At 36.1% G+C, this 9,998-nt stretch overlaps 1 protein-coding gene across 1 annotated transcript in view; it reads left to right on the forward strand.

Moving 5' to 3' along the window:
- LOC107574229 (uncharacterized) overlaps nt 1-1,274 on the forward strand; it is a 4,096-nt gene extending 2,822 nt beyond the window's left edge. Inside the window, exon 3 of the mRNA XM_016260684.1 lies at nt 1,146-1,274. Within this exon, the coding sequence (XP_016116170.1) occupies nt 1,146-1,274 (129 nt within the window). The remainder of the gene's footprint in view (nt 1-1,145) is intronic.
- The last annotated feature ends 8,724 nt before the right edge of the window (nt 1,275-9,998 follow it).

Consider the following 9,998-nt stretch of genomic DNA (forward strand, 5'->3'; position numbering starts at 1 on the left):
GTTCTGAGATACTGGGGTGTTTTTATGGCCCTTTGTTTGAAAGCATGGTAATTTGCATATGAAGCTTGTGTAAAAATTATTAAAGACTCTTAGAACACTAATATGTTGCGTAGGTGTAAACATACAATATACACTCTCAATTAGATCATCCGAATACGAATTCATAGATACTAGACATGGTAGAGTTACTTATAGTGAAAGGATGACAGGAATGGGTTCCCTCACAAGCATGCCTAAAATAGTCTAAAAATATCAAAGACAAAATACACGATGACAATAATATACCCAATGACCTGAAGGATCATGTGTGTTCATTCAAAGAAAGGTTTTCCTATTAATTAATTAGCAAAGAAAAGTCCTTCCCTTGTGGATTTTCCTTATGGGCAAGGAAGGGGATTTTCATCACCTAAATTCCAGGAGGTCGTAAACGTATCGGGTGTCAGCATTGCTATGGACCAGGGGCCTGTTCAGCTTCCTGGGGTGTTACAGAGTATTTGTTAAATCTAGCTAACAAAATTTATATTGTGTGTTTGAGTGGTCCAGACGCTACATGTTTATACTGTGTTTATAATCGTTTTGCCATGTGCTTGTGTGCTCATCGGTTCAGTCTTTCTCATTTTAGGGATAATGATGAGTTTTCTCAGATAATTACAGAAAAACTGTTTTTTACTTATTTCAAGTAGCATTACCATTTGCTTCAGATGGATATCATCCTCTTTTGAAAGGCCAAACAAAGTAGTTTTGCCTTCACAACGAAACACACAGCGCCTTCACGACATGGCGGCAGCAACAATACTACAGCGAGGTAGTATTTCCCGTATTTCTGTCGACTGAACCAGCCATGCCATTAATTATGAATTTATCAGACTTTTGCATGCCAAAGTCAATTTCTGCATATAAATATTACGAGTGGAAGCTGAAGCACGCTTTGCAGGACATGGAGCACGATCACTTGCATTTTTTTAAGTGTGGAAACTTAAAATACGCTGATTTTTTGCTCATAAAGGTAAGAGTAATACATCATTTGGAACTGTAAAGGGTCTACTTTTATTTGTGTGCACTCACAATATCAACAAAACCTTGTGCTTTTGTAAAATAAAAACAAACAGGATGCGCTTTCTGTTGTCTTGCATGGTCTTGAGCAGGACCGCTTCACAAGTTTTACCAGGGATGAACTGCTGAACATTCGGCAGAACAAACCACAAAATCTTCTACTGGATTTCGATTATTCGGACATTTTGCTGAATGTTGGAGGCCAGGAACACACTGAATAAGGAGATTAGAGTGGCTAAAAGGAGCTACGCTAAAATGTTGGAAGATCAGTTCACTTCCAATGACTCGGCTTTAGTGTGGAAAGGTCTGAAACCCATCACAAACTACAAGACACCATCCCCCAGCACTGAGGCGAATCAACAACTTGCTGAAGACCTGAATGAGCTTTATTGTAGATTCGAAACCCCCCTCACACCTGTTCTGACTATCTCTCTACACAACTGTTAACACCGCTCAAAACAGTGGAGATGATCGTGGACTTCAGGAGAAACCCCCCCACTCACCATCATGAACAGCACTGTGGCTGCAGTGGAGTCATTCAGGTTCCTGGGAACCACCATCTCTCAGGACCTGAAGTGGGACACTCACATCGACACATTCGTCATCTGAGGAAGTTTAACCTGCCACAGGAGCTGCTGAAACAGTTCTACTCAGCCGTCATTGAGTCTGTCCTGTGCACTTCAATAACTGTCTGGTTTGGTTCAGCTACAAAATCAGACATCAGAAGACTGCAGAGAACGGTTCGGATTGCTGAAAGGATTATTGGTGCTCTCCTGCCCACGCTTCAAGAACTGTATACATCCAGAGTGAGGAAAAGGGCTCAGAAAATCACTCTGGATCCCTCACATCCAAATCATCCCCTTTTTGAACTTTTGCCATCTGACCGGCGCTTCAGAGCCGCAAATACCAGGACAGCCAGGCACAAGATCAGTTTCTTCCCCCAGGCAATCTACCTCATGAACAGTTAAATGTTCCCCACATTATGCAATAAAAATGTGCAATAACCTTATATTTATTTGTTACCACCTCCGTCCTAGTACATCCCTGCATCTCATTCTATTCTATTCCATTCTATCATCTATAGAACAACTGTACATACAATTTATTTATTTTTCAATATTTGTCTATTTATATTTATTCTAATCTTATTTTTTATTGTCTGTGTTGTTGTTGTCTCTGTGTACTGGAAGCTTATGTCACTAAAACAAATTCCTTGTATGTGAAAGCATACTTGGCAATAAAGCTCTTTCTGATTCTGATTCTGATTATTTCTGTTTTGTGCAGTAGGTGCTGAACTCACAGTGTTGTGTGCGATTGTGTTCACCGCTCTGTTTGGAGTGAAGCTCACAGTATTTCTGCTAATAATCATGACTGCAATTGCATCTAACATTTTAGATCCCAACTAAATGAGTTACTTACTACTTTAGTGTTTTTCCCATGTGGCTGTGTGTTTTTAGCTTCAATTGTTCTGATTTTAGAGATGTTGTTGAGTGTTCCTAAAATATGCATTGAATACCTGTTCGGTTTGTACTTGTTTTATCCAGCATTACTGTTGGGTTCTTTAATGAAGACAAAACAGTTCAGATACCCAGATTCATCTGCTGATAGATGATAAAAGAGTCCAGAAATCCTCTAATGAGGATACAGCAAGACAGCACGATCAGATTCTCTCGTCTCCTTGACTTCACACCATTTTAATTGTCCTGAATCTGAAAAATCTAGAATCATAACTATGACATTGTGAAACAAGATCTATATTGGCATTAACTTTCTCATATTGAAGCAATATTATGTGCACTTGCTATTGTGCATTCAAATATTGCTGATGTAAATTTGATTCTGCCCTCAACTTTTGCTATTGAAGTCTTAATGACTTATCAAATTCATGACACGGACATCAAATCTTAATGTTTTTAGTCATGCTTTCGTCATTGCCCAATGTAGTGTTCATAGCAGTGAAGTGACCATAGGAATATTAAAGGACCATAGATGCAAACAAATGAACAAGATTACACTTTTGCATAATTCTGCATAAAAAGAGAAATGACAGATTTATCCTGTAACGAGAGCAAATATATTTTAATATAACATCATCTGTTAAATGAACACTTACAACCGATTCAGTTTACCTGGTTAAAACATTTTTAAAACATAAAAAATAGGCTACACAATAAAATCATGCTAATAAAGTTAACCCCCCCATATCTACATATATGCAGGCCTATGAATATGCAGGCATCCCCATCGTATTCTTGCGTGTGCAGTGAACTTCTGCCTGTAACGGGAAACACGTGAGCGCTATCAATAGTGAAACTTTCACTTTATGACAAACAACAAGACACAGGATTTTCAACAGGAGGAAACAGGAGGTTGTTGTTTGTTTGTTTTTGCAACGATCTTAAGTAAAACATAGCTGTGCTTATATTGTAAAACTGAATCAAACACTTTTAAGTAATTTGAAGTCACAGGGTAAATTAGGTCGCTTTACTCTTCAGGTTGAAAATGAAACTAACCAGGACAGAACCAAAATGGATCCTCACACTGATTCTAGCATTTCACATAACATCTATTCAGGTTGAAGGTAATGTAGGGTGACCATACGTGCCATTTTCCCAGGACGGGTCCTGGCCAGGATTTCTATATTGCCTAAAATATCTAGGTTTTGGTTTTGTTTGCATGTGCAGACCGATCGGTGTATGACATCAAAATGCCATACAGATGGTTCCTTATGCTTTCAAAATGCTCTCGAGGTATTTTGATGTCAAACACTGATCGGTCTGCACACGCAAAGAAAGCCAAAACCTAGATATTTTAGGCAATATAGAAATCATGGCCAGGACCCGTCCTGGGAAAATGGCACGTATGGTCACCCTAGGTAATGTATATGCACTCTACTGTTAGTTTAAACATCTGATGCATGCATTCCCAGGAAGCAATAGCCGTCATTTCACCGTCTCGGTTAAGTATAGACCCGATATAGTCCGGCTATGTGTAACCCACTTCTAGCCCAAATAACTTTGTATTTGGTTTCATGCAAACCGCTAGTCAGCAGTGTCCACGGGCATGTTGCTGGTGTAACCCGCAGTACCACGGAAAAAGCCGAAGAAGAAGCGGCTCGTCGGAGATGCATTATAGTTGTTACGGCGGCAAATAAATATACATTAAATATATAAATATATATTAAAACTACAAAAAGGAGACAACGACGTAACAGGAGATGATGGCATTCTTTCAATCTGCACAAGGACTTGTACCACGGCAGATCAACATTGTTTGTTGCGGACAACTACCTATGCAGTATAATAAATGATAAGACACTTGTTCTTTGCTTTGTTTTATTTTATATAAGAAGGTGTAACATTAAAATATATTAAAGTGCACATAAACACACACAAAACTCAAGTACATATGGAGGGAGGGGTTCTTGCAGACCAATCACAGCGCTTGCGGTCTGCGTAGAATTGACGCGCTGTTAGATTTTTGGAGAGGTGTACGTCAGGCTACGGCGTATGGGTGTGCGTCTATGCGTAAGCTAAGGTGTAGGTCCGACGCAGAAGTATAAATCAGCCTTTAGTAGAGATCAGTGTTGTGTTTTGAATTTTGTTTTTACACGAGAGAGCACTAAGTTTACCTGTCGGAGAGAAGCGGGCAAACAACAAATGATAAAGGACATTCCTACTTGGTCTTGTAAGTATCTGTGTTTTCGTTTTGACGTGTTCATTATTTATCTATATTATTTGTTATCATGTTTAGGAACCGTGACATTTTAGTGAAGGGAGCAGATCATAGTTAATAGTGACCCGTGACTAGGCCCACGGTTCAGCATGTGTTCAGAGGATTCATTGTAAAGTTTAATAGAGTAAAAGTTTTATCATTTGTACGTGTTTACAAATTCAAGCGATTTTAAAACAGTGCAAGAAGAGGCGAAACAGCAAACAACAGAACAAACACAGCTTTGACAAAGATTAATCCATATTCATTTATACAGTGAACACACTCAGAAGAATTGGAGAAACTGAGGAGGAGTTTCAACATCTGGAAAAGATCAGGGAATTTCGTTTTGACGTGTTCATTATTTATCTATATTATTTGTTATCATGTTTAGGAACCGTGACATTTTAGTGAAGGGAGCAGATCATAGTTAATAGTGACCCGTGACTAGGCCCACGGTTCAGCATGTGTTCAGAGGATTCATTGTAAAGTTTAATAGAGTAAAAGTTTTATCATTTGTACGTGTTTACAAACTCAAGTGATTTTAAAACAGTGCAAGAAGAGGCGAAACAGCAAGCAACAGAACATAGATTAATCCATATTCATTTATACAGTGAACACACTTATACAGTGAAGAATTGGAGAAACTGAGGAGGAGTTTCAACATCTGGAAAAGATCCGGGCAGCAATGGTAAAAAAAAACCTCTCCAAAACAACATTTCCTCATTAAAGCTCTCATCTTTGACCAAGTCCATCATTTATTTTAATGATTATATTGAATTTATGACTGAACAATGGCTTGTTAGATACAGAGAGAGCATAAGCTAATTGAATAGAATATTTTTGTCATTGTACAAGTAACGTTACAAAATATTTATTTTGAAACTTCCAAATTGATAGTAAATCTTAAGAATACAAATGATTTAAAATGGCAATATAAAATTATCAATTATAAAACGTTTGCAGCGGTATTAAAATAGTGCAGATAGCTCAGATGTGCAAGTCAGCATTACAACCTAAACAGTACAAACAGAAAACATAATGTAATAAAACGATAGGGGTGAATTAATTTTGTAATCATTTATTTATTTGAGGTTAATGTATAGAATATTTTTGTCATTGTACAAGTAACGTTACAAAATATTTATTTTGAAACTTCCAAATTGATAGTAAATCTTAAGAATACAAATGATTTAAAATGGCAATATAAAATTATCAATTATAAAACGTTTGCAGCGGTATTAAAATAGTGCAGATAGCTCAGATGTGCAATTCAGCATTACAACCTAAACAGTACAAACAGAAAACATAATGTAATAAAACGATAGGGGTGAATTAATTTTGTAATAATTTATTTATTTGAGGTTAATGTGTGTACTGGGCTACTTTTTAGTTACAGCAGCTATCACTGTGTTGTTATGAAGTCAGTTGTGCCAGACAGTTTTGGAGGCAGAGACAGATTGTGGGGGGCACTAATAGGGAAAAACTTAAACTGCTGGAATAAAGAGTTTTAAAGGGTTAGTGATCTCCTGAATCTGGAAGATCAACAATCACAACAGTGTGATATTGTGAAACGAGCCCAGGAGCTGCTGGGAGCAGAAGTCCTGCAGCACTGCATTGTTCTTCTGCTGCAAAATCACCAGGAACGATTCACAGGAGCCTCCAGAGGGATTGCTGGAGAAATGATCAACGCATGTGGAGGAAGATTTCACATCATAAGAGACTCTGAACCAAAACCTGCTCGAAGAGCAGCTCTCGTAGCACAAATAGACAAGTTAGTTCAGCTCAATGATCACAGATTTTACTCAGTAGTGACTCAAGAGTTAGAAACAGAGAAGCTGGAACTTTTACAAAGATTACAAGAAATAGAGAACAAGCTTAAAGAAGAGACCAATCAAAATGTAAATGAAGAAAATCCAGTCTTGCCTGTAACATATGACACTTTAGGAGGAATTGTTGGAATTGTAGGATGGCTTTTCTTCATTGTACTGAATGCTGTTGTTATTTTTACTAAAGGAAAGCATGAACTTTGTAATGTTGGAGCAATATTATGTGTAGTTGTTATTTTCATGGTTACATTTAGAAATAATCTGAGTCCAGATGTTGCTGTACCAATAAATATGTCTCTTTGCTCAATGTTTGTTATTACGGTTACGTGCATCGAATTATTGAATTTAACAATAGTACATAAAATCTTGATGTATCAAGTTGTTTTACTTTCAGTTTCTATTTTAGGATTAGCTTTAGGACTGATCCTGGCAACAGCCACTAGCATAAAGGTGTGGTCAGATGTGCTCATAGCGTGTCACGCGGCTCCTGGGGTCACACTCGGGGCTATTTTAAGTACAGTTTTTTGCTCTTCATCTGATCAAAAGTATGGCGGGACTACTCTCACCATTGCATTGAAGTCATTCTTGCTTTGTTCAGTGGGAGCGATGCTCTCAATGGGACTGGTGACTGTGTTCTGTTGGGTGTCTGCTCTTTTGGGTGTGAAGATGACAACAGTTCTGTTAATATTAGGATTTACAATGGGGTATTTCCATTTAACAATGAGAATGTTTCTGTGTGCAGTTTCTATCCTGATACTTCCATGTTGCTGTGTATTTATTGGTTCTATCATTTTAGTTTTATAAATGGCACTTCATGTGGACCTTGAGAAAATAAACTCTTAAAAAAATAGTAAGAGTGTGAAAGTCTGTCTACTAATAAACATTTAGATATACATAAATCCGTCGTTATTTCCGAACCATCATAAACATTTGCCTGACAGCATCATTTTTTACATCTCAAATGCAGTTTTGTGTTTAACAGCACTCTGTGGTGGAAAATATTATCATATTTCTTTTAATCTTTGGAATGAATGGCCAACTCATTGAATAATAAAATTAATTTCATAGCTTGCATTTTTAAATGCACACAATTAAATCATATTTCAACACTGTTTGCATAAAACATGATGGATTTTTTTCTGTGATGCATGCATTAATATAGAACAATACTTCCACATTTTATGCATTTAACATTACATTCTCTCTTTGTATAGGTTATCTCATTTACTTGCAACCAAATGTCTCAAATGTCTTCCCAAAAACTGATTATTATATACAGTTTTAGTCTATTTGTTTAGCTATCCTAACCATACGATTATGAGGTTAATTTCATATATTTTATTCGCATTTTGCATCGCTTTGCTGTCTGCAACCCACCCTTTAACTAACTGACCTGTGTCTTCTACATGCGATGTGCAAATCCATCAAAATCAGCCTCTAGTAGTTGCTATAATCAGAAATCACCCTTAAATCTGCAAATCAGGTGTTCTCATGGAGATTTAACTCTATGGAGATTCAATATGTAGTCAAACCTGTATAAACCTAGTGAGCTGTTACTCTATAAACCGTTAATTAATTATTTACAGCGAGCATTGAGAGACCAAACCCAGATTTGTTTGCTTTTCTCAGCTTGAGCTCAACTGAATGTGACTCGTTTGATGAGAAAGACCTCAGCTTAAAAGATGAAATAAACCAAGACAGAACTAAACAGGCTTCTCGTATTAACTCTAGCATCTCACATCTCCTCTTCAGAAGGTTAGTATCTGCTTTAAATGTTTTTATTAATAGTGCCATAATATAAACTTGATTTCTTGCAAAATTGTCAATCAAAACTATTTGCATTTAAATGTTTAAAAATTGCTTTCTCTTTCAGTTCCTAACTCTACACTTATTAAAATGTATAATTGGTCTATCTTAATATAATACATTAGTAGATTATCATAACCATGGGCCTCACTACCTTTGTAAAAAAGTTGCTATATGGTTTATATGGTATAGCTATAAGTAGCTTTAAAAAATGTTGTATAAATACAAATGCACACAAAAAAACAGCTATTACAGGCTAATTACACTTCTTTAAACCATTTAAAACACATCTACGTTCATAATAGAATGTGTGATATCCCCACCTTTCTGCCACACAGTTCTGTTAATATTAGGATTTACAATGGGGTATTTCCATTTAACAATGAGAATGTTTCTGTGTGCAGTTTCTATCCTGATACTTCCATGCTGCTGTGTATTTATTGGTTCTATCATTTTAGTTTTATAAATGGCACTTCATGTGGACCTTGAGAAAATAAACTCTTAAAAAAATAGTAAGAGTGTGAAAGTCTGTCTACTAATAAACATTTAGATATACATAAATCCGTCGTTATTTCCGAACCATCATAAACATTTGCCTGACAGCATCATTTTTTACATCTCAAATGCAGTTTTGTGTTTAACAGCACTCTGTGGTGGAAAATATTATCATATTTCTTTTAATCTTTGGAATGAATGGCCAACTCATTGAATAATAAAATTAATTTCATAGCTTGCATTTTTAAATGCACACAATTAAATCATATTTCAACACTGTTTGCATAAAACATGATGGATTTTTTCTGTGATGCATGCATTAATATAGAACAATATTTCCACATTTTATGCATTTAACATTACATTCTCTCTTTGTATAGGTTATCTCATTTACTTGCAACCAAATGTCTCAAATGTCTTCCCAAAAACTGATTATTATATACAGTTTTAGTCTATTTGTTTAGCTATCCTAACCATACGATTATGAGGTTAATTTCATATATTTTATTCGCATTTTGCATCGCTTTGCTGTCTGCAACCCACCCTTTAACTAACTGACCTGTGTCTTCTACATGCGATGTGCAAATCCATCAAAATCAGCCTCTAGTAGTTGCTATAATCAGAAATCACCCTTAAATCTGCAAATCAGGTGTTCTCATGGAGATTTAACTCTATGGAGATTCAATATGTAGTCAAACCTGTATAAACCTAGTGAGCTGTTACTCTATAAACCGTTAATTAATTATTTACAGCGAGCATTGAGAGACCAAACCCAGATTTGTTTGCTTTTCTCAGCTTGAGCTCAACTGAATGTGACTCGTTTGATGAGAAAGACCTCAGCTTAAAAGATGAAATAAACCAAGACAGAACTAAACAGGCTTCTCGTATTAACTCTAGCATCTCACATCTCCTCTTCAGAAGGTTAGTATCTGCTTTAAATGTTTTTATTAATAGTGCCATAATATAAACTTGATTTCTTGCAAAATTGTCAATCAAAACTATTTGCATTTAAATGTTTAAAAATTGCTTTCTCTTTCAGTTCCTAACTCTACACTATACAAAATGTATAATTGGTCTATCTTAATATAATACATTAGTAGATTA

This window comes from Sinocyclocheilus grahami, unplaced genomic scaffold, assembly GCF_001515645.1.
Source record: "Sinocyclocheilus grahami isolate Dianchi unplaced genomic scaffold, SAMN03320097.WGS_v1.1 scaffold2155.1, whole genome shotgun sequence".
Lineage (NCBI taxonomy): Eukaryota > Metazoa > Chordata > Actinopteri > Cypriniformes > Cyprinidae > Sinocyclocheilus > Sinocyclocheilus grahami.